The sequence below is a fragment of the Ciconia boyciana genome, chromosome 1 (assembly GCF_034638445.1).
Source record: "Ciconia boyciana chromosome 1, ASM3463844v1, whole genome shotgun sequence".
Lineage (NCBI taxonomy): Eukaryota > Metazoa > Chordata > Aves > Ciconiiformes > Ciconiidae > Ciconia > Ciconia boyciana.
This window is the reverse complement of record NC_132934.1, coordinates 120,241,188-120,266,002: the sequence shown is the minus strand read 5'-3', so window position 1 is coordinate 120,266,002 and position 24,815 is coordinate 120,241,188. Positions and strand designations below refer to the sequence as shown.

The window sequence follows — 24,815 nt, the reverse complement described above, 5'->3', positions numbered from 1 at the left end:
CTTCCAGCAAGCCAGCCTTGTGTTTTCTAGTGTTGACATGTGGCTTCCAGACTTTGAAATCCAATACATGTTATGAAAATGCATGTGTTGAATTTAAACCATATTTTAATAATTTGGCCACCTGTACAATAACCTAATAATCTTAAAATAGAGAACTTGAGATCCTCTGTAAAATTATTTGTAGCAGATGTTAAATCTTCTATGTATTCTACACATTTACACGCTGGAGGACAGATATTAAACATTACCCTTACAAAAATAACCCAAAACATATTTATTTCAAAGAATTAGAATGGTTCATACCAGGAAGTGGATGCAGGAAGCTTCGTCCATTGTTGTGGTTTGTTTTAAAGGTGTGCTCAAAATGAGATGAAAAAAAGTTTCGGTCGTTACTGCAGTTGGACAAAATTATTTGAGTGTTTAAAAGATAAAAAGCCTTTTATATTTTGTTCCAGCAACTTCCTCAGCTGTTATTTTTCTAGCCCAGCTTTCTTTTTTATTTTTTTTTTTAGTACACTTCAACTCTCTGACCTTAAAGACATAATTATGGGGCACTAAATCCTACATGTCAAACCCATTCTCTGATGATTGAAAAATTACCCTTTTGATTAGAACTTGAGAGCCAGAAATGAAAACCTTGCTGGCAAGAGGCAAACTGTGCTGGTTTTAGCTGGGATAGAGTTAATTTTCTTCACAGTAGCTAGCATGGGGCTGTGTTTTGGATTTGTGCTGAAAACAGTGTTGATAACACAGGGATGTTTTAGTTATTGCTGAGCAGTGCTTACACAGAGTCAAGGCCTTTTCTGCTTCTCACCCCACCCCACCAGCGAGGAGGCTGGGGGTGCACAAGAACCTGGGAGGGGACACAGCTGGGACAGCTGACCCCAGCTGACCAAAGGGCTATTCCATACCATATGGTGTCATGCTCAGCTTATAAAGCTGGGGAAGAAGAAGGAAGGGGGAGATATTCAGAGTGATGGCGTTTGTCTTCCCAAGTAACCATTAGGCGTGATGGAGCCCTGCTGTCCTGGAGATGGCTGAACACCTGCCTGCCCGTGGGAAGGAGTGAATGAATCCCTTGTTTTGCTTTGCTTGCACATGGGGCTTTTGCTTTCCCTATTAAACTGTCTTTATCTCAACCCACGAGTTTTCTCACTTTTACTCTTCCGATTCTTTCCTCCGTCCCACCAGGGGGGAGTGAGCGGGTGGCTGTGTGGGGCTTAGTTGTTAGCTGGGGTTAAACCACGACACAAACATTATAGTCCGACATGACTGGGTAACAAGTCTCTTTAGTAGCAAAATGAAGTGCTGCTTTTAAAGATAAAGATGTTGTTGACAAGTGAACACATATATAGAGTCTCTGTTGGCGTAGCTAGCTCCAAGTGTGCAAACTCTGAATCGGCTTCAGAAACCATGCCGCTTTTAAAATCTGAGTACGTTTTGGGTTGTTTTTATTTTCCTCCTGAGGTTTTGAGTTTACCCTGTAACTATGAGGGCTAGACTTTTTCTTTTCCTTTCTTCCTTTGCCAGAACCTTAACTTTCATCACAAAGTCGCGTGTTTCCAGGAGATACGACTTTTGGAAAATCAGTAAACTTGTCTAACCCAGCAATAAAAGGATGGCCAGCCCCTACCCACTCCCTCAACTACTGCCTCCTTCTCTGTAGGAAACACCACCTCTGGCTTCTTCAGTTTGGGATAAATATCACTTTATACACTTGCCCCACTCTTCCACTTTCCCTTCTCCAATTGTGTCTCTTGTCCACCTCCCAGCCTGCCCACTCTTTGCTGGCATCCTCCTCCCTCCCCTCCCATCCTTGCATTTCAGATGTTTTCCAGCCTGAGGTGTAGGGGCAACCTCTAGACTATGTTGTACTGTGGGAAGACTCCCAGCCTTCCCCCTGGTGCTGCCGAGTTTGTTTGTGCTGGCAGCAATGGCAATAAGGGCAAATTCTGGAAAGAAAAAGTTGATGGAGGGCTGTTAAATGCACAGATTAAATGCTAGATCACCAGCAACTGGTAGGGCAGACCCAGGAGGTGTTGCTGCAGGCTTTCTCTGAGCATCTGCTCTTTCTTTCCCTCATCATCTGCCACCAGCTGCTGTGAGATGAGGTGCTGACTGGGACGTTGCTTTGACCAGCTTCAGCTCCTTTGATGTTCCCAGTGATGCGGAGCCAGAGGAGCAAGTGGTGGGCACCACCTCTGAGGTGGGAGCCGAGCAGTGCCGACCCTGCCCTATTGCAGCCTGTTACTGGTATTTCCCACAGTAGGAAAGCATGGTACAGTCACAGAAATGATGTTGTGGCTGTCAGCTCGAGATCCTAACAGGGTTAGGAAAAAGAACCAAATTTTAGAGAGAGACCACTGGTTTTGCATATATTTGTCCAAAGACAATTTGGCCATAACTTTTGGAAGAGCAGAGCCTGCACAGGTCTAACTGGGTTGTCTTACCTGCTTCAACCTCAAGGAACTAATCCAAGGTGAGGAATGAAAAGGCAGGTGCTCAGTCTTGGGCCAGAGTTGATGTGTTTTGCTTAAAGAGCAGAGTGGAATACTCTAGAGGCTGTTGACTAATTAAAACTACAAGTTTTGTTACATTTTCTGAGTTCATGAAGAAAATGGGAGCATCAGTCAGTGAACTATGCTGACTGGTGTGCTTTAGGGGTTGCCATTGAAAATCTGGCTTAGGGAGTGAAAAGTATGAGTGCCACTGCTGCTGGGGCTCATAAAGATACGTCTGGTTGGCTTTTCCTGCAGCGGGTGTTGTGTCAACCTGGATGTGACTTTTCTGTTTCTGGAGGAGACGGGAGCATGGGTGTTATGCACGCAAAAAATGTTTGCAGCTGGAGACAGGGACAGGGCAAACCTCCTCTTTTATCATAAACCAGTGCAAAACTTTTTTCATTATTAGAATAAAAATGCATCGTGCTGTAGCTTTGTGGTGCCTGAGGTGATGTTGAAATATGTGCTAACCTCTGCTTTATCTTGACATAAGCTAAAACTCATCCCAAAGGCTTTTTTTGGTTCTAAAGTATAGTGAATGTGAACATACATATGTATATATGGACTTACACATTCACTTACGGACTTTTGACATGTAAATGTTAATTTACAGTTGCTGAGATTGTATTGAGATGCCTTTGGACACTTATAGCTTCTGATCTTTTGACTTAAATAAGTGTTATTTTTCTTTTGAAGTCTGGGTTGTTTAACCACATCACAAGCAACATCACAAGCCACAAGGTAGAACATCACAAGCAACTGATGACCAAGATCTCTGTTTTGATTTTTTGGCTATATAGTTTAGCATTAAAGATGCCTGTTAGGGCTTGATAAATGGGAGCTGTAATGGCAACTGATGAGCTTCAGGTCACTACCGTGCATAACCCACTTCCCTCAGCTCCAGAGCACCAGCTAACCAACCCAAATAGCAATTATAGAGAAAAAAAGCAAAGGTCCAAGGAAATAGCACACAGACAAGGCCAGTAAATGCATGGGACTGTTACTAATTTAAAATGAAAGGACAAAAAAGGGAAGCTGGGTGATGCAAGCATCAATTCCTGTCCTGACCAAGAACTGCCTGGCTTCTGCCCGGTTCAGTCAGGATTCAGGAGTTACCCTAACGTAGTCTTGGATCTCTGATGGATGCGTGGTGTGTCCGGGTTTCTCTGGACATCTCTCTCATCCTCTCTACCTTTGATGTTTCTGGAACGTTTTTGGATTTGGTGCTCATGCTCAAACCCTCCCAGCAGGACACGCAAAGGCACCTGTATCCAGACAATCATGGACCCAAAAGGTCAGGGCCTGAAGTTCACCAACAGCACGTCTGTGGGTTAAGACGGTGTTGTTAGGGTCTTCGTGTTTCGAGTAGCGCCAGCACCGCTATTAGCAGTAGGAAGGGACGCAGGGTAGGAGCACACAGGAGTCTTCCTACAAGGGTCTTCCAGGAAGAGTGAACTGAGTGTTTGGGGCTAGTCAAAGCTGTAATGAAATATATTATTTTCCCAAGAGGGTTTTTCTCAGAGTCAGCGTAAATACCGTTGATTTCTGTGGGCTTTGGAACAGTCTTCCTTGTGCGTAAATCATATATAAATTTAATAAACACAAAATCACTGCTTTGGTCTTAATATTACTGAAGACATGAACTGAATATGTAGAAATACGCAGAAGCAGTGAAACAGTTCCTGACCTGTCGGCGGCAAAAAGGAAAGCTATAAATCTTGTAGAGTTAATGTGGAAAAGCTAATGCCTCTTCCACTGACAAAGGTTTAAAAAAATCGGTTCCCTATATCTTTAAAATCATAACATTTAAGACATGAGAAATCAGTTAGTAGCTCGTGAGATGAGAAAACAAGGGATCTTATTCCTAAAAGACCATGGTAGTGTAACCTATATACAGTCCTGTGCTTTAGCTCTCTGGATCCTGCTTTTGCACAAAATGCTTCTGTCCTGGAAACATTTCAGCAGCTCATTAGCAGTACGAAACGTGGCCTTGGTGGCTGTCAGGTTGCCGGATGGGCCGTGCTTTGGCGTGTTCAATGATTTCCTCCTCCTTTTGCCCTCAGAGTTGAAACTGTGAATATTTCTTCTTTTCTGCTTTACTGACTCAAGCAAAATAACCGTGGAAAAGCAATGTTTTGGGGTCTGTAAAAAGCAGGAAAAAATTCTGCTTTCTCAAAAAAAATGAAAAGAGAAAAGGAATTTGAAGTTGGGGGTTTTTTTGATTGAAAAGTTTAATTTGTTTAGCGATTAAGTATTTATTTCAGTGGTTTTTTAGTTTTGTTCTTTAAATCCAGGTGAATTTGGCCTTATTTTTTCTTTTAAAAAAAGGAAAAAGTAAAGGTATGAAAGCAGTCCGGGTTAAAACATCCCAAATGTGGGGGAGAGGGTTAATTTCTCCTCGTTCTTCTGTCAAAATGACGATTAAATTCATGCCAAATTCAGGGAATCCTTTTGATTTCATTCCGGTATTATTTGGTCCCCGCCCGGGCTGTTTCGCTCCCGGGCGGGACCCCGGCGCCGGTGGCGGGGGGCAGCTCCCGCCGCGGCGCCAGGGGGCGGAGCTCCGGAGGGGCGGGGCGGAGCGCGGGGGCGGGGCGGAGCGCGGGGGGCGGGGCGGAGCGCGGGGGGCGGGGCGGAGCGCGGGGGGCGGGGCGGAGCTGGGGGGCGGGGCGGAGCGCGGGGGGGCGGGGCGGGCGGGGCGCGGTGCGGCCGCGCGGGGGCGCTGTGTGCCAGCGGCAGGCTGTTGCCGGGCAGCCGGGAGGGCAGCGGCCCTGTGGTGGCTGCGGCCCCGGCCCCGGCCCCGGCCCCGGCCCCGGCCCCGGCCCAGACCCCGGGCCTGAGCGCGGAAACCGCCGCGGGAGGTGGCGGCGAGGCTTCGCCGGCACCACCTGAGGCCCCGGCCGAACGCGGGGCGTGCTCCCGCAGCAACGGGTCGCCCCGTTTCCCCGCGGGACGGTGTGCCCGGCCGCGGCGCCTCAGTGGCTGCGCCTCAGCGGGCCCTGCCGCTGGGGCGGCGGTTCAGCCCCGGGTAAGGCCTGGGCGCTCCGGCGCTCGAAATTGTTTTTCCCACATGTAAATATTGGCGCTTTCGGTTGGTTTTATGTGGCTGCTCTCAGGAGACGAAACGATCGCAGGTTTCTTTAGTAAGGTGGCAGCCGCGTGGGCTTTTTTCCCCTTTTTCAGGGTTTTAGGGGCCCTCGGTTTTGTAGGACCAATGCAACGCTGAACCAGGAGAGCTCTGCACATACATCTGACTAGTAACGCCGGCCGTTACCCTGCCGCTTTCCCAAGTGCACCTCGTGTGCGTTTTCCCTCTCCAGCCCCGGCAGTATTTTATGTAAAACCTGCTGGTATGTTAACTATTTTAGTTATTTATCAGCACCATCCATCAGCAATTTGCTGTTGTGATTGGCACCGATTTTACAGCGCTCTGCTTTTTCTGTTGCCGTGATAACATATATTGTGCCATGTTTTTAGATCCTGGCCGATTTCCCCATATGGTTTCCATATGGGAACATGCTGCTCTTGTTAGCCACCTTCGAAGCAGCCCGTCAGCCAGGTCCCCGCTCAGAAACAAATAAATTGTCTAGTGTCTACTGTATTTCCTTTCAGGCCGCACTCTCCACTTTAAACTTGGCAGCGTTTCAGAACAATCAAAATCCAATCAGCGGCCGTGCTAACTCCATATGTTTTATTTCCAGACTACGCGAGGCGGAGGAAGCTGAAACTATTTTCGGCGTGTAGCAATGTTTAGGGTGACATGCCACAGATCGCGCTGCACGTTTTCCGCTATTACCCAAAGCCCCATTCAGTGAAGAGAGGTGCTCAGGTTTCATGCAGAAAGCTGTGGCTGGCCAAGTACTGCAGATCAAATTAGTTTTCCTGGAAAGTGGAGCACCTCTAATAGAGAGTGAAACGAATGTAAACTACAATTAGTTCGATGTGTTGGAAATATGCCGGAGTCCTCTGGGGCTGAGCCTTACAACATAAGCAAACTTGACGGGTTACCTTTCTTTAAATGGTGTTTTAAACGCAGTGATTACTCCTGTCAGGGGTCTGTTGGCATGTTCTATTGGGTTGTGTGCTGGAGTCCCTCAGTCAGTCTCCTTCTGCCTCTAAAAACGGTGTAGCCTGTGTCTGGATGTAGAATAGCATGTCGGGAGGAATGCCTGTGCACAGGCAACAGTAGTTGCCTGGCATCCCTCCGGGATCGGGCTTCTCACCGCAAGTTTGAGCAGTGTCTGTTTATTTTGCCCTGATGTGTACTAAAATAGTTGTCAGGTGACGACTGCAGTGCCTGACCTGTGTTGGCAGGATCGCCCATGTTTGTGGCAGCTGACCTGCCTGTGCTTTATTGAGGTGGAAGCTGGGTGTTACAGAGTCAGGTTAGTGCCTGCGGTCTTGCAGCATCCTGCATCAGAGGCGGGTTTGGACCTATGTAAGGTGCCAGGCACAGTGGCAGGCAGCAGAGGGACATGGAGCTGAGGAAGGATCTTGCTTAAAAGCAGGCAGGAGGTATGAGGCGGTGTTGGGACTTGGGCTTGCACCTCTGGAGCGCAGACACCAGGAGCCAGCTCTCAGAACAAATTGTTCCTGCTCGGAGAAGTGCTCCTGTTACGGTGCATAGGGGGAAAAAGTCAAGCAAACATGAGGAAGACTCACCTTGCACACAGGAAAACCAGTCCCAATCGCAAAGGGATCACAGTTCTCACTTAGGGGCATGCGAGGAGGAGAGCAAGAGGGTAGGTTCAGGTTGGTAGCAACTCAAGCACGTGTTTTTCCCTGGGCCAGCCATGTGAGTAAAGAGTTGCAGACTGATTCCACGGAGGCTGAAAAGCAGCAGCACTCTCATCTCCCAGTCTGTGGTCCTGTTGCATTGCTCCATTTCCCTCTGGCTGCGTGTTGCGAGTCTGTCGTAGCGCAAGTGAAGCCCTCCATTTTGAGATTTTTCCTGAAAGAAAGTTGTAGCCTGTTCTGTGAGCATACAACAGAGTGGGGAGAGCTTGCTGCCGAAGTGCAGGAAGCACCAGCAGAGCTGTTGAATGTTAATCCAATATTTAATGTTCAGTGGGTTGCCAGTAGTTATAAAACCGTTCATATGGTTTGATGGCTGTATACAGCTTTCCGTGGTTACTTTACATCTGGCTTCAAGAGTGATGGATTTGAGAATACCACTAGGATGTCTGTTAGGAAACACTGTGAGGCCTTAGGAAAGGCAATAAACCAAGATTTGTCATTGTCAGGGAGCTGGCTTGAAGGATGCATTGAAAAAGCACTCTGCATGACCTTCGAGTGCAGAACAAAGTCAAGCTCCCAGGCATCAAAGTAATGCCACATGTCAGGAAAACCCGACACGGATGGAAAGCCTAGAAGGTGATAGCCAGCATGAGGCAAATGTGCAGATCAATGCTAATTAAGTGAGTAGTAACGTTTGAGTGAAATAGCTGTCGGTCCGTTCGGCTGTGGTGTTTGACGATGCAAAATGCCAGTGAACATTGGGGAAGCAACACATAAGCGAAAGTCCCAGACCCCCTCCTCTTCCCCAGGCTCTCTGGAAGGAAAACACGGTGCTGCGCATGCAGCTCTCCCATCAAGAGAAGGGAGACCGACGTGGGGGTGAGAGGTGTCAGTGATGCCTGTATGGTGCTCCTGGAGGGCGTGCGCTTGGCAGGGGCTGCAGGCTGCGCCAGTGGAGAGCATGGCCGTGTTGATTCCTGAGTGTGCTCCCAACCAAAAAAAGCTTTGTTCAGGTCAATGACGAAGGAGGGTAAAGGAGACATGGGAAAGAGTGCTCGAGCGGATGGTTTGGGTATCTATAGATTGTTAATGTTTTGGGTTCAAATCAGAAAACCATAAGGGCTTTGGGGTGACAAAGTAGGCATGACTAGTGCCTACATCTGCTTTTTCTAATTTTTTTTTCCTTTGGAAGCAGAAACGTCCTTCCTAAGGCATAGACACACAGACAATTTTTACCAGGTAAATATTTACCTTTTAAGTGTGAACGTTTGTGTGACAACTGAGGGGAGTGCAAAGCTGGCTTTGCACTCTCTGAGGAGGATGGAAGTCCAGGAGAGTTTGGGACACATGAACACCAGGGGCTCAGATTTGTCAGCAGCAATATCCAGTTCTATAAGAACTCAGAAATAAAACAGGGGGGTTTTTTTCTTTGCAAATCTCCTTTTTCTCATTTTGTTACACAGTCTTGTTCACCTCCTGGGTTCAATAAGCCTTTTCAAGCTTTTTTTTCCTGCACCTTTTGAGTCTTTCCAGTCTTTTCTAAATCCCGACCCACGTCCTCTCTTTGTGAAGCATTTTCTTTTCCTTCCTCATTACCGCTGTTATTTGTTTTTCACAATTGCCTTGCAAGCTGTTCCTTCCTTCCCTCCAGTTTTCTTGGTTTATTTGCACATCCCGGCTTGTTTTTGTTTCTGGAAGGAAAAAATGCAGAGGCTTACATGAAGTATTACACAAAATAAAAGGTATGGTTTCCATCATTGTTTTCCTTTACAGTAGTTAGCTTCTTCACCATACGCTTAAATGAACCCTCCAAGTCATCCTGTAGGTGTGCTCAGGCTTCACCCATTTCCTGGAGCAGCGTTAGTGGCTGCATCTGGCTGCAGGGCCTGTCCTCGAGCCGTGCGGGGAACAGGATGTGTCCTCTCTTCTTTTTCTTGCTTTCCTCAGTAGGATGTTTGCTCTGTTGGCCTATAGAGGATGGCTGTTTCAATAGGACCAGATAGGAACAGGTCATAGGGATTAATATTTTTAATTGCATTTTAATTTAATTTTTTTTTATTTTAATCTGGCCAGGGTTAGAGGATTGCGTCTTTCCCTCCCTGCCATCACCCAAACACTGAATGCAGAAAGAGCAGGATTAGCCTAATACAATCCAACAATCTATTTTCCCCATTTTTTTAACCTTTTCCATTGTGTTTAACCTAGTGAAAAGAACAGGTATAAACAATTTTCAATTCTAAGATTAATTAATTATAATTTTATCATTTGTTGTTAATTCAGTTATAAAGCATTAAGCCGAGTTATAAAGCCTTAAGCTGAACCCAGAAATCAAACAGCGAATTTTGAGATTATTTTTATAGCTGCATGTATTTCCCCTGAGAAAACCAAGAAATTAAAGTTTTGGGCTTTTATTATCCTCTTTTCCCTAGCGAGATGTGTCTTTGCTGCCTGCACAAGGAGATTTGAATAGACTGAAGGAAAAGCAGGAGAAGTCCCTCAACACTTTTGTGGTGGGAGCAACTGCCCAGGACATCTCTTGGCCCAAGGTATGTTGAATATGAGAAAAGGGTAGGAATCACTAGGAAGCAGGAGGGCAGTGTTGCTACATCGTACGAGTTTAAGTGCTCTGGTACTTGCTGCTTTACTTTAAATGCCTACATGTCTCTAAGTGGCGATATTTAATGCGATGGAGCCCCGTGTCAGGGAAACCAGGCTGCCGAGCAAAGCCCTGGCATTTGCTCCCTGTTCCTCTGCTGTAAGTTCAGCTTTGGGTCCCTGCTGGGACATTTTCTTTGTGAAATGAAATCGTGGTTTATGACGCACATCCACAAGTCAAAGTTTTTCTTTCTGGCAGCATTTGAAAATGGAGCCATATTTTGTTTTTGTCTATAGTACAGAATTATGTTTTTACCAACAATTTTGTTCACATTGGATTTTTTGTTTTACAGACAATGTTTTTGAGCAACACTGCTGTTAGTGTAAGTGCACTATTTCTAATTGTGCCCAAAATTAATTGTGTGAGTTCCTGCGGAAAATACATTTAAAACAGAAAAAAAATTAAATAGGACCTACTTCGTTTATATGTGTTTGCCAGAGGTTTCATTTGGGGGGAAAAGATAAAATGCTGTTCAGTGACAGCATTTTAACTCACGCTAAAAATGATAAATTAATTCAAATAGCTGGCCTCCAGCCTGTGCGCAAGCATATACCTAAGCACGCTTGTGCATACCTATTATGATAAGGCATATTAGGCTGATTTATAGAATTATTTTGTTGTTTTTTGCTTGCTGCAAAGTGTCAGTTTTACAATGACTCACATCGTAGAGAAAGAGAAAACCAATATTTGAAATTATTGTTGCTGTCTTCCTGCTTGAGTTCCCTTCAGTATCAGTGAAATCAGTAAGAACTTTGTGTTTGACCAAATGAGCTCGGGTTGGGCACTCAGGGTCGCATTGACTCTAGCTATATTTTCCTTTTTCAAATGGGTCCGTGGTATATTTGATATTTAACCCGAATGTCCCACAAATTTAGATGCAGAGCTAAATACACATGCAAATGGGATAACAGTAAAGCCTGGGAAAGGCTTACAGCTTATTTAGTGCCTCCAAGTCTGTAAGGTGCATGCTGAGTAGAAACAGAAAACTAACAAGTAAACCTTCTTGGGGTCCAGCCCTGTGATAGGATGCGTCTTGATGCTTGAGGATGTAACCGCTGCCCTCACACCACACAGGCACACCAGTCCTGCACCTGGTGAGCGAATTTTGTGGTGAGCATGAAGAATGAACTCTGAGTTGAAGTGGCAAAAGGTAATTTTCAGCACCAGCTTTTCCCCCCGCGGGTACTGTCCTTCTGGGCTTGGTGGGGGTGTTGGCACCTCCAGAGGTTGCCTGATTTCACGACTTCTGGTTGTTGCTTTTCCAGGTGTGGTGAGGACTTTGGAGTGACTAGCCTGGCAGCCAGTGGCTGTCAGCAGAGACCACTGAAGGCTGTGGCAGAATGTGGCTGTCTGGGGAATCGGGAAATTTATACACAGGATACAGAGAGAAAGATCAGAAGTCCATTAAAATGATGGGGTGCAGACAGAGCGGAGGAGAGCGGGAGAGCCAGCCATAGCAGTTAGATTTTCTGCCTGGGACATTTCAAGCCAGATGAAGGTCTAATGGGACAGGCAGGATCAGTAGCTGAGCTTCAGCCTTTTTTGACCGGGCACTTGTGCTGTACGCACCGCCTTTCCTTTACAGACCCTCAGACAAGATGGCTTATCTTAATTTTCCCCTGATTGTGTCCCTCTGTTTTTAAGAGCACAGTCTTCATGGTAATCCCATGGTTCCTTGCTCCCCTGGGGTCTCTCCATCTCCCCGTCTCCCCTGGCTGCTGTTTCATACAAGTGCAGTCCGAATGCTTTGCTGAGCTGGGACTTTGCCGTGGTGGAGATGAGGGGTGGCTCTACAGAACTGAAGGAGTGACTCTTGCAAGGAAGGGTCTGATCTGAGGTATGGCAGGTGGCACTCTGCATTTGTGTAGCCCTTCCTTATTCTGCAGACTGGAGTAAAGCACAAGTCGTGTCTCTCCTTCCGATGAGGGCCTAGCCAACAACAAATAATGTGAGCATGATCAAGGGCAAGGGAAGGAAAGTGACTCAGGGGTCATCTGTCCTTGGATATAAGGATGTAGCAGTTGCACTTACTGTTAGTGAACCCAAACTGTAAGAAATGGGTGAGTCAGTCGCACAGTTGTTGTATTGTTCCTTCTAACATTTGCAAGTGAGTGAAAAGTTTTGGAAAACTGGGGAGGGCTCACTCTTGTCTTTTGGGCATCTGCAGAAAGCGTCTAAGGGGATTGGCACCCCTGGGAGAAGTGTACTCATCGTGCCTCCTTGGTGGAAGCATTTGAAGGGGATCCTTAAGAACACAAACTGTTTTCAGAAACCAGGAGTGATGGGGAAGAAGAGCTGAACTCACTCGGCGGCGCTCAGTGTTCAGCACCTTCCTTGTCCTTGCCTCTGTGAGACAGGGACAGGAGAAATCATAAGGAGAAAATGGTTCTGAACCTATTTTTTCCAACTTTTGTTTTGTTCTTGGTTGTGTTTCTGTGGCTTCTGGTCACAGCACCTCCTTACACAAGTTAAAGTGATGTATGAGCCAGAGATGCTTTAATAAAAGTGCTGTTAAGGATCTTTTTTTTTTTTCTGAAGGATTTTCAGCTGTTAGGATAGACAGACAAACAGCACCAACGAGTCCTAGTAGACTCGTATCACACCAAATATCGTTATGTGCTGTCTCCCGTGCAGCCATTTACGCCACTGCCAAGTGAGCAGCAGAGGCTGGGTGTCCCTGGCGCCACTGAAAACGAGTGGGGGATGACTGGCTGCTTTCCCAAGCCTGTGCAGGGCTGTGGTAGGATGGATGCTGGGAGCAGTGGGTGACCGTGGGGCCCTGAACGAGGCAGCTGGGGGCTTGTGGATGCGGCTCTGGTAACCGGCAGAGCTGGCCACCTCTGGTGGTGTGTGGCTGGGCTTGCTGGGGAGGCTGCCAGTGGTGTGCTGGTGGTTGCCATCTGATGTCGATGGGCCCCTGGGGAGCTGTGGGATAATTTTAAGAAGTAACTTGTGAAAAGTGACTAAGAAAAGGAAGCCCCATGTTCACTGAACGAACAAATGAATGAACAAATAAATGAGTGAATGAAAGAAGAAGGTGCATAGGGGCTGCAGCCACAGGAGTCTGAGCCTGATCTGTGAAAATTGAGCCAGTTCTTGCTGCCTGGACTGAATACTTCAGCAGTGACCTGGTGGAAGGCTATGGCCAAACTATCTCAGAAATACTATCCCTGAAGTTTTTGGGTGTTAGAGAGGCTTGCTAAGGAATTGCTTGGGCTTTTGTAGTCTGCACCCATGTGGTTTAGAGAGGAGAGGGCAGAGCCAAGAGGACGCACACAGCAGAGGGGTGCTTTTGTCCCCGCAGCTTTGTGAGCAGCCGGCAGCTTTGAGGATGCTGCCAGGGCGAGGGGTAGGCATCCAAGTGAGGGTGTGGACTCCCAGCCCCAGAAAAGGTTATGCCAGCATTGTCAGCCCTCTACCCTCACCTCAGAAAGGGGGAGGCCAGCAGTGCAGGAGTCGACTTGTGCCCCTTGCACCTTTCTAGGATAGAGAGACACCTGGCAGTGGGAATGAGGTGGCTCTGTGGGCGGGAGGGTGCGTGGCCCTGCCTGCCCTGGGGTACAGGCCTCCTCTCGGTGACAGTCCTGGCCACCTTTTTCCCCATTCCCTTCCTTGGTTCCCTGTGCTATTCGTGATCCTTACAGCTTCCGTTTCTGTCTTGTCTTTTTCAGCCCTGCTGCTCAGCCTGGGGAATGGGGGTGCTTATCCTGTCTCATCTCCTGAGCCTGGGCTCCCCTGCAGGGCTGCTGGGGGCTTATGGCTTCTCTGATGGTTTTGCTATATTTTTGTGTGTGTCCTAGTTGATGTGAGCAGCACTGGGCCCATGGGCTGTAAAAAAATGTTAATGGAAAGAATGTGTTCCACACTGTTGTTTATTATTATTTTTTAGTGCCTAACATATGCTATTTTGTATAGGAGTAATATTTTTGAAAGTGTGTGTAAAGTGGGGCAGAGAGACATCTCATTTTAGTGCTGTAAATTTGCATTTCTGTATAGAGAGAAGAACAAACAGCAAAACCCTTCACCAGTTTAAATCAGTGCAGCTTTTTGGCATCTGTGTCAGCTCTTCTTCCACCAGAATTTGTACTGCAACACTAGGAGTAAATACAGCGGCAGAGGACAGGCATAGCATGAAGCATGTGTATTCGACACAGCAAATACTGAAGCTTAGCCAAATAGCGCTCGATGTATTGTTTGGGTGGCTTTCAACACCCCAACCAAAAATAAACACCGGTCGTGCTTCTCTCTTCACTGCGTTTAAAAGCATCCTGTAAAAAAAACAAAAACAAAAACCCAGCCCTCATGCTTTCCATCCTGTACAGCTGTGGCACACGACCTGTGAGTCAGAGACACTACCTCATGGTACAGGGGTCAGTGACAGTAAATCTGCCAGAGACTTGATGAGTGATGGCTCCGAGGGGAGAGCAATCTGGCTGTCCCAACCCTGGCAGCCAGTGGGCTTGACTAGCAGGGCCATGGCCGGGCCAGCCCGCGGCAGCCAAGCACGGCCAGCCTGGAGCCAAGTCCCTCAGGCTGGCACAGGAGGATAGCGGGGGTCTCCACTTTGCAGCTACAGAGAACAGCGGAGGTGGCAGCCCCGGGGTAGGAGCAGGACGGGATGTGCTTTGCAAGGAGGTGTGGACTGATGCCATGCGGCCGGCTGGGAGGACACAGGGAAGGAGCGGTGAGAAACCCTGCAGCTGGGAGGTTTGCAAGTGCTGCTGCATGGCGCTTGGGGTTTTAGCCCTGGCTCGAGGACTGTGCGTGGTGTTTTGCTGCCTTGGTGTTCCCAGCGAGTGTGGTGGGACCGGTCACGCGGACCACTACTCATCTGTGATCAGCCCTTTCTGTGCTTTTAGGTACTTTCCTAGGAAATGGATGACATGTCCAAAGGGCTTTGGTGTTCAGATGAAATTCAGAAACAGAAAAAACATGTGATAAGAAACTGAAAGAAGAAACCAGGGGCGTTATGTTGTTACATTGTTTTATGAATATAAAGCATCAGCTATAAAATCACTGAGGCTGATGGATGGTTTTTAACTGCACACAATCACCGTCCCAAAATTCAGTACGTGCTTTTGACAGCAAAGGAGCGTTTTATAGTTTACAGATAGATCGTGTCACTCAAGGATTTCAAAGGCCCTAGGCTGAACCCAGGTGAGGGATTGAGCTATTTCTTTTCATAATTGCCACTCTTCTCACTTATGTAGTCATTTATTGGGCATTGTTAAAACTCCGATCCTTATTCTCTATTTTTCTAAGGCCTGACCTTATCTTACACTTCTGCAGAGTCACAGAAGCAGCATAAAATTGTTCCCAACTCTATCAAAATCAGGCTCCAAAGGGGACACCACATCTATGTGACAAGAACGAGGTTGTGCCCCCAACCCTCTGCCTTTTAATCATTAATGGATTACTTTTTCAGAGATTATTTTAGGAGACTCAGTATTTGGGTATATGATGGAAGAACAGAAGTCTCAATAAAAGCATAAATGCTCAGGGAGCGAAAATAACATGTTGTAGACTGGTTGATTATTTGTCACATAAGCAATCTGTATTTAGGGAGTTACATAAAAATACAGTTTCCGTAGCGAAAAGTGAGAACACTCACCAGTGTTAGGCAGTTGGGAACAACCAGTTTATATGCAAGCTAGGAGGAGAAACATAAAGAATACCCTTCAGCTTTCCTAACCACTGTTTTACTTGGACCGCAAGGTACGCTAAATGTTGCTGAGAAAACTTAAAACTTTCTCCAACGTGCTCAAGAATTCAGATCCACGTCTTTCATTGTCACTGGCTGAGTGCACATATTTACTTGTAGGGCACTTTTAATGCAGTGTGATGGAGACATTAAGCTTGAGCCTGGTCTAGTATTCTGAAAATAACTCACCATTTGGGAGGAGAATAAAGGGTGTTAATCTCAGCTCCTTGGCTGAAATTCCTAGTAAAGTTTTTACTTCTTCATTTCCAAGAATAGGCGCAGTGTTCCTCAAGAAATAATTCATATTCAGAGTGTTACTCTGTATATAAAATTTCAGTGCACCAGTGCACAACTAATCCTTAGAAGGAAAAGTTGCCCTCAAAAATCTAGCCAGCTCTGCAATACTTAATGTATATGGACTTGAATGATAGGCAAAATGTTGAAAGAATTAAGTTAAATGTATTTCAGGGGGAAAAAAACATTAGGAAAACTCTTGGGCAAATCTTTTACAGATGGCAGACAGCTTAATTGCTGTGGTAAACTTGTCTGACATTTTTGGAAAAATTTGGGTGCTACAGTAATCCAGAGAACCCAATGGGCCTGGGTTTAAATGGCTTGAAACAAAGACGTGCACGTCTTCGTCTTAGCTGGGTTGCTAAAGTTTCACCCAGGGTTTTGGGGGTGAGTTTTTTTCCTTCCTTTATTTTTTTCCATTTAACTCCTTTTAACCAATTTAAAAGTTGTACACGTATTATTTGGACAGGAAAGCAACAGAGGCCTTAAATGAAGTGAATGAGGCTACAGTATTCCTCTGTACCAAATGTCTTCCTGGAAAGTTTTATGCTGTACACAGCTGGACAAACTTTAGGGAAAAAAAAACTTTTTTTTTTTTTTTTTGCATGGAGCATTGTGCAGGACACAACACTAACTGGAGGAGCACAGCCTCTGGCTGTTGGTGGAAGTGTAAAGGCTCAGGTGCAATTTCTTGCTCCTCGCTCCCCAGTCTGGTGACCAAATCGGCATCCAATGCTGGTGTGTAACGTGGCTGCTTCTCCCATTCCTTGCTGAACGGCTCCTTCATCTGGAGTTCATGAGCACACACGTCACTTGCCCTTTTTTTAATAGATTACCACTGTATGTCTAAATTGAAGTGCCTGTGTTGAGCTAAATTGTAATATTTTCCTTATTTGCCAGCGAGTAGGTACGAAGAGAGAGGCGCAGATCAGTGTGATACTCGGCTCTTATTCTTTCCACTACATCTACTTTCTTCATCAACAAGCTGCAGCTGAAAGATAAACTCTTATCTTCTTCTGCAAAATCAGTCCATGCTTCCCTTTCTTGAGAAGCTATTTCTTCTAGCACTCTGTTTACACAAATAGAAAAATTTAATGTCGTTCCCATAATTTGAATGGGAATTAGAATAGAATAGAATTATTATTCAATTATATCCCTTTTTATTTAAAGCCCACATTATCTTGTATGCATGTTTGATTTTTCGTTGTCTTTTTTTTCTTCTTCTTCTTTCAACTTCTTACTAGGCAAATCCCGTGCTCTCCTTGGGTCTGGGCTCACCGTATGGCCTGGGACTGAGATGCCCTGCGTGTGCTGTACCGTATATATGCCAAAGGGAGTGCAAGCGTGTCCCATGCTGGCTGCAGACCTCCCTGTGTGTGGCTCATCTGGTGGCCCAGCACTTTGAGGGTCTGTCCCGGACACTATCAATTACTGGTGTGATGGGAGCGGGGTTTGCATGGATGTCCTGAAGCCAGTGTTGCTTTTGGTGTCTGTCGCTCATTGTGTAGCTGAGGATTTATTCCGTTCTTCTGCTTCTCCATTTGGTTTGCCATGTCCTGTCTTTGCCTTAGCAACTTTCTGTAATAAATTTTCCCCTACAGAGAAGGTATTTGTCATAATAATGAGCAGCAGAAAACAATTCCCGTGTGCCTCAGAGAATACAGCCATCATGAAAGCTCATCTGTCAGTGGGTACGGTGCTGGGATGCTCTCTGATGTAGTGTTTCACATTACAAGTGTTGTGTTTCAGAGTCTGATATCTAATAGTATACGTGTTTTACACTGGGTAATTTACACACATAATATTTTGCATTTGCTGGAAACTTTGAGTGAGACTTGTACCAAATCAAGTTACTGATGTGCAAGTGTTTGCAGGTTTAGAGGTAGAGGAGTCTATTTCTGTTTCTGGTTTTCAGATACTTTCTGCATAAGCATTACCCAGGCTGATTTAATTGTTGCTCAATTCTTCTAGCTCTTAAAAAACAAAAAAAAAGTATCTTATTTTTTGTTTCTCTCAGACATGTGTTGCTTTTAAAGGCTGATAAAGTGCTGCGTATGCTGTTCCTCTAAGGGTGGGTCTGGGTCTAGTCTCTCTCACTGCATGTTTCTCTCCTTTAGGGACAATCTCCCTGGGAGTGAGTGATCCCCCAAAGGATAATATGATTTCAAGATGAAAATATACCTGGCAGGGAAGTGGGATCAGGATTATACAGTAGTGTCATTCCTCAAAAATCATAGTATTTTAAAAAAAAATTTCCCTGAATATTTCATTCACTGGCCTAGGTTTACCCCCTAAGAGGTGGCATTTTCAGGGTTTTCCTCTACAAGGTGAGCGACTGGCACTGCTTGTTTGCAGGTCAGTGCCTCCACGGGCCACTGAACCACAAGAGTTTTCAGCGTCCAAGGCAGGCACTGTGTCCCAGCAAGGGGGGACTGATGCTGAGGCACCCCAGGAAAGGGTCTGTGCTACTTTGTGATTTCCTTAACGAGGCTTTGCAGAAGCCCCAGGGGTTACAGCGAGGGGGCTGGATGGGCTGTGCGGGGTCACCGGGGAGCGGACCTGGGTGGTGGAGAGAGGGCAGCAGAGCCAGCTGGAGGTGTGCCGGGGGAAACCCTGTTATCTTGGGGGCAAGGCAGTGGGAAACCCCACCATGATGTGGGTTGAGGAGCTTTGGGAGTTTAGGCTGAGGAGGGATAAGGGCTGCCTATGGGGACCCTGCACTGGGGGTGCGTGCCATGGGCTGGGGAGAGGTCAGCGTGGGCAGGATTTCCAGAGGAGACAGGTGGGTCACCTTCCCCACCAGCCTGGCAGAAGCCCCATGGACATTGCAGGGCATGAGGGACTAAACTGCCAGAGGCAAGCTGGGGAAATGGGTCCCCCAGTGCTGGCGCTGGGGAGGGGCTCTTCCCCACCAGGTTTGACGACTGCCATGGTGAAATCCCTCCAAGATGCCACTGCTTTGGTTGTGGTGCAGTTCAAGCTCTGCTGACATGCCCATGACACCTTCCATTAAAAAGCAAAGCAAACAAACAAACAAAAAAGAGAAGGTTCAGGACAGGTGCTGCTGTCAGTTGCTTTCTGGTTGAACTGGGAGATATTTTTTCTGTCTCTCCTCTTTACCTGTCTCTGCATACATACTCTGCCACTGAAGGCACTGGTCTGGGCTTCCCTGCACACTGCGGAGTGCTGCATGTTTTGGTTTCCCTGCAGAGTGTGGTGTGGTGCACCTGGAGGAGGCAGAAGATGGTGTTTGGCATGTTTGGTGCAGCTCACGGGCTTCAGGAGTGGAGTTGTTTTTTTCTCTATGAACAATCTCAAATAACCAGCACCTTTCTGGATGTGTTTTTTAAATATCTTAACAGCCTGCTATTACATCTGCTAATGTGTTTTCAAATGCTCTTTGCAAGGCTGGCTGTCCCTGCTAATGAGCTACCGCTTCTGTGAGGAGAACGGCCCTGGGGATTTTGTGGTCCTGCGGGAAACAGGTGTTTCTGTTTGAATATGCCTTTTTTTTTGCATTTTTTCCTTGAATACAAAGCATAAGCTTCTGCAAAGCAGCTGACAGAGCCATCTGAGCTCAGGCACCTGGAATATCCCACCTGTGACCCTACTGCTGGAATTTTCCCACTGCCTTACTGGAGAGAGGTGTCTGCTCTCCAGAAGAAATAGGGATTCCTGCACAGATCTTCTGATTAACTGCAACCCTATCCCTGTGTGCCTGAAAAAGGCAGCAAGTGCAGGCTGTGTGAATGGAGTAAGCTATGCTTGTAGTCCTCTTGCTTTTCTTCCATCAGCATCTCTACCCAACAGTGGAGGAACTCTTCTGGTTGGCGTTTCTCTCTCTTCCCTGCATACTGAAAGCCAGCACTACTGCCGAGCTTGTGGGTGGTGCAAGCACCACGCAGCCTGCCTAGAAAGGAAGACCTGGGGAGAGTGGGATGGGAAGTGCAGATTATACCCATAAAAGGATGAGGAAGGTGCCTCTTTGGCCATCGAGTTGCGGGGGAACCACTTGATGAGCAACTCTTTGACTCAGCTGGAGCCCTGCAGGAGTTCCTGCATAAGTGCGGCCATCCAGCCCTCCTTCAGGACTGGCTGTGACAAAAACCCACGGTTTCCCTGGCAACACTGGGTGAAACCCTCTAGTTGCTGCAGTAAACGGGTGTTTTCGTAGTGTCTTGAATGGGACTGTGCTGTTGCAACAAATGGCTGTTGTTTACTATGATGCCTCACATGAAACCTCCTCTCTAGTCAGTGGAGAGAGCCAGGAACTTCCAGAGAGTGATTAATCCCAGCTATTTTAGACACTGACTTCAGGATGGGGTGGTTCATCCGCTACGATTTTTTAATCTCCCTCCATTGAAGGCTCTGCTGTCAAGATCTCCAGCTTCCATGAGATGAGATGAGATAGATTGGTTGCTTTATCCCACAAACGTGGGACCAGAAAGATCTCATTCCCTCTATGAGGCGGTTTTAGGTCTTCCTGTTTTATGTCAAGACTGTAATTTGCTCAGTGGGACATACAATGGAAAGATTATTGTCTCCTCGAGGGAATCTGGTCCCGTGTTTGTGGAATAAGTAACAAAATGTTAATAACTGGCTTTGTTCATCATTATTCCTAAAAATAGAGACAGCGGGTACCTCCAGAAGGGTGCATTTGGGTTTAAAATGGGCAACGAGTCCATTACAAGAACCTGGGAAGGATGGGTTCCTTTTTTCTGCAAATTAGCAGAATTCACGTAGATCTTTTTTTTAGGGAGGTAAAGAGTGCTGAAAAATTAAGCGAAATATGAAAGTAATTCTACCTGTTTTTAAAAGGTTACTTTGTGATTTGAGAGAAAAAAAGGCAAATCTCCACTTTTCCTTCCTTTTGTAACATGGAAGAAAATTGATCCAAGTGCTTGATAAGTGTTGTTTGAGAGTTTAAATACCTGAGATGTCACAGTTCTCTGGGATCCCAGCATTTCTTTCGGAGAAAGTGGGAAGAGCTGGACTGTGTAAGCCAGGTCGTCTTCTTGCAGTGCCCTCTGATCTTCCTCTTTTCTATGTACGGGCCGGCTGATTTAAACAGCCTGCTTTAATTCAGTGTTTCGGTTTGCACAGAGCACATGTAAGTGCAACACGCAGCACCCAGACAGTATTTGTCTGTAAAAGATGGCAGAACCCTGATGTCTTTGTGTCTTCTTTCAGAAACGCAGTGTGGATCCTGTCAGAGGGTTGGCTGCTTCATGGTGGGGTGAGCGAAAGTTGAGATGTGACAGGTATTTAAGGGGTGATGGAGCAGCAGGCTTGGCCTGGAAATCAGGGAGCCTTGGCCATCCTCTTTCGGTCTGGCCATGGTGACAGCCCTGGGGACATCAGTCCTCCCATTGCTCACAGGGTGACAGTAGCAGCAGAGGGCAGTCGCACAAGGTCGGCTGTCCCGCAGCGGCATGGCACCGTGTCCTGCTCTGCTGCTTCTCTGCTGAGCCCGCTCCTGGTGTGGGTGGTCGGATGGAGGCAAATGCAGGCCGTCATCCGACTTGGTTCCTAGCCTTGAGCTGGCAGAGTTTGCTGACTGCATTTGAACCCATGGCAAGCTGTGGGATTCCTGTTTGCTATACTGCCATTCAGTAAAAAGGAATTTTTCTTTCTGTTTTAATGCTAGATGGCAGTAACACAGTGACAAGAGAGTCTCATAAGTAGAGGCAGATTTTCTCCCCCTCCCCCCCCCTTTAAAAAACTGTAAGGGACGTAAACTGCTGTTTAGTAAATTAATTAATTTTCTCATCTGGTGTTGTAGATGAATAACTGCATTGAATAATATATAAATTTATCTGGTCTGTTGGTTTAATCTGCTGAGGAAGGTCTTTACAGCAGGCGACACAGTATATGTCATTCCTGCTCCCTGAGCATGTTATAAAACCAGGTTTGCTTGAATCTTGAAAATACTGTATTTCAAACTTGACTGCTAAGCAACTGCTGCTCAGGGCGACTGAAAGCATTCTCTGTCTGGAGACCTGCAAGCATTTTGCAGACAAAACCCATGCCCTGCTCCCTCTTTCCAGCGAGGAAGCAGGGGTATGGCCGGGTGTCCTCAGGGCATAGCCTCAGAGCAGGCACAGTGCTGAGCCCTGCACTGTGAGTTGCTTGGCGCCAGCACCCCCTGCTTTAATATCAACGTGACAAATAAACTTGTCATCCTAACAGCGCCATAGGCATGGCACAGGGACCCTGGTAAGGAGAAGTAATACCTTTCATTAGGAAGAGGGATAATAGGAGAAAAGCCCAGAGGCTTTCCAGGCATGACATCCTTTCCCGTTGCTTATATGCTACCATGTGCCTAACCTGTCCCGTGGCATTTATGCCTGAAGCCTTTTGCAAGCCTGTTGCTACAATATCTGTAGTTATGAAACAAACCCCAGAAATAGGATTCCTGTTCTGCCACCCACCCAGGCCAGGGCAAAGCGGGAGGCAGTGTCTGCTGGAAAGAGGTGCTTTTAGCAGCACTTCAGAGGGAATCTGAATGCTAACAGTGAGGAAGCAGTGAGATTAGTTGTGCTAAAAACAAAAACAACTTACCCACATTTAACACTTTGTGGGAGAGATGTAATTCTTTACTTTTGTATGTATGACATTAATTTGATTTAATATTGAGCAGATTATGGACAGGTGGAAACCAGCCCATAGTCTACTGTAATGTCCAAGTGGAAATATGAGTATAGTGTGCTAATTTACCAAGGATGGTCAAAGTAACATATGTCTGAATGTATTTCTGTTGCAGGGGCTCTTAAAAAAAACCCCAAACCAAAACACCAAAGCAGAAGATGGTGGCAGAATATTCAAGTTCTCTGATTCTATGTTCATTATGGTCTCTAGTCCACCTCACTCTGCTCTGCTGGCAAGTTGCAAAATGATAGCATTTTATCCTGCTGTTTACCGGTCTAAGCAAAAGCTCCTTTCTTTTTAAATATGCACTTCCCATGCATACTTGACTACTGAAGTGAATAGGAGCTTTGTAAATGGAAGCACAATATGATTCAGCTCTCAAAGGTGTGGAAATTTCATCTTTAGATACTCGGAGGAATATGTTCTGAGTTGTTTTTTCCTGTATGTACCCGAGTCGCGTTTAGTTGACAGCTAACGTTTCTAGCCAGGTAATGAGTGTATTTCTCAGAAATTGCACACAGAGGATTTCTTACGGGTGTTCTTCAGTCCCTTCCTATTTTTAGAGTTGCATTCACAGTACTTCTCTCTCCATTATAATAAGGCAGCAGGTGTTCAGTTAAACTAAATAATTGTCAAATGTTGTATTCCTCTTTTTTACAGGCAGGGCCGAGAGGGCCCTACCTGTAAAATTTTCTAGAGTTGATTTGGGGGGGTGGGGAGGGGGAAGATCTGAGCATAACGGAAGCTCGCTTTGAATAGGGGTCAAATGTTAATTGATTCAATAGAAAAAATGCAATGTTTTCATGGAATCGTGGAAAAATTTGGCTTGGAAGGGACCTCTGGAGGCCCCTAGCCCTGTCCCCGCATCCCAGCATGGGTAACTGCAAAGCCAGATTGCTCGAGCGCTTGTCCAGTTGAGTTTTGACACTGCAGTTTGGAGACTGCTGGAGGTTGCAGAGGAGTTTGTTACAGCCATCCAAAATGAATCCAAGACGAAATGTCAGGTGAGTGAATGCTGTCCCTGGATGGGTGCTTTGTACGATGCAGAGCCTCCAGGCCCAAGGAGTGGCCTGGCACGGGCAGCTGGGCCCTTTCATGACCTTGTTAATCTCTTTTAATGTGGAGGTTTCAGGAGCTCTTTCTTTAACAACCCAGCACTTTCCTGTGGCTTCAAATGGGCAGAGTCATCGTACTTTGCTGTGCATTCAGACCTAAGCTTCAGTACTCTATCAAATCATTAAAATGCTAAGAAACATGGGCTTTTTCTTTTTATACTCCATGGACAATAGAAAATGCTTTCAAGCAGGATTTCAGCAGCCTTCTTGCTTTGACATTGAAAACATTCTTGCGCAGAGCAACAATCACGCAGAAATTGCTGTAATAAACTGTTCCATTTATAGAAATGTAAACAATATTTATGTGCTATTGGTTGTACTTTGGACAAAATCAATGTGTGGGCTTGTGTTTAAAAAAAAGTAACAGTGGATGAAGAACATGACACAGAGAAAGAACAAGCTGTTGACTAAAACTTTGCCTGTCGCAATGGCCTCAATAAACCCATGTACTAATACTAATTTTAAATGAACGTGTGTTTGAGACTCCAGAAGAGCTCCTGATTTTTGGCAATTTCTAATCACCTTTTTACGTTCTGAGAGTGATTTTGTTAAACTATCTTATGCTGATCACCTCAAAACCAGTGACTTTAAAAAATAGTCCTTATCCACCACTTTTCTCCATGAAGTGATTAAGTTACAGCCTGTTTTTATCCTGGGTCAGTGTCCGACAGCTGCCTATGCCTAATAGTTGATCAGAATAAAACTGTTAATTTTTTGCAAAGTTTACCGTGTCTTATGATAGATTTATCAGTTAAAGAGCTCTTTATTTTTCTCCCCTCTTTTTCTACCTGTCACATTTTTATTCGATTCTTCTGTTTCCTTCCTGGTTTCATTCTCCTGGTTTGTGGGGACAGTGAGCTGTAGAAAGAAATGCTCCCTTCAGTGGAAAATCAGAGGTTTACTTTTTGGACACACATTTTCATTGTCATCTTAATGAAGTGGTTGATCTCTTAACAAATCTATGATAGAGGAAAGTCCAAATGATTGTGAGTATAGTTACTGGAGGACATAATTAAGCTTGAGGTTTAATTTCCAGTTGTAGCCCCCTTTCCCCATCTGTTCCTAGCTCTGCCCATCTATTTTCTTGAGAAAAATGCTTAGTGCTGGTCTCTCTTGGCAAAAGGGAAATTCTGCTCTGCGAAGTTTGAGCAGAGCAGACACAG

At 46.0% G+C, this 24,815-nt stretch overlaps 1 protein-coding gene across 1 annotated transcript in view; it reads left to right on the top strand.

Annotated features, from left to right (window-relative positions):
- The first annotated feature begins 3,640 nt into the window (after nt 1–3,640).
- The window catches only part of LOC140648061 (uncharacterized), a 35,981-nt gene continuing 14,806 nt past the window's right edge, over nt 3,641–24,815 (top strand). The window contains exons 1-5 of the mRNA XM_072853462.1: nt 3,641–3,795; nt 5,256–5,529; nt 9,668–9,784; nt 10,187–10,216; nt 10,909–11,044. Of these exons, the coding sequence (XP_072709563.1) occupies nt 3,641–3,795; nt 5,256–5,529; nt 9,668–9,784; nt 10,187–10,216; nt 10,909–10,938 (606 nt within the window). The 3' untranslated portion in view covers nt 10,939–11,044. The remainder of the gene's footprint in view (nt 3,796–5,255; nt 5,530–9,667; nt 9,785–10,186; nt 10,217–10,908; nt 11,045–24,815) is intronic.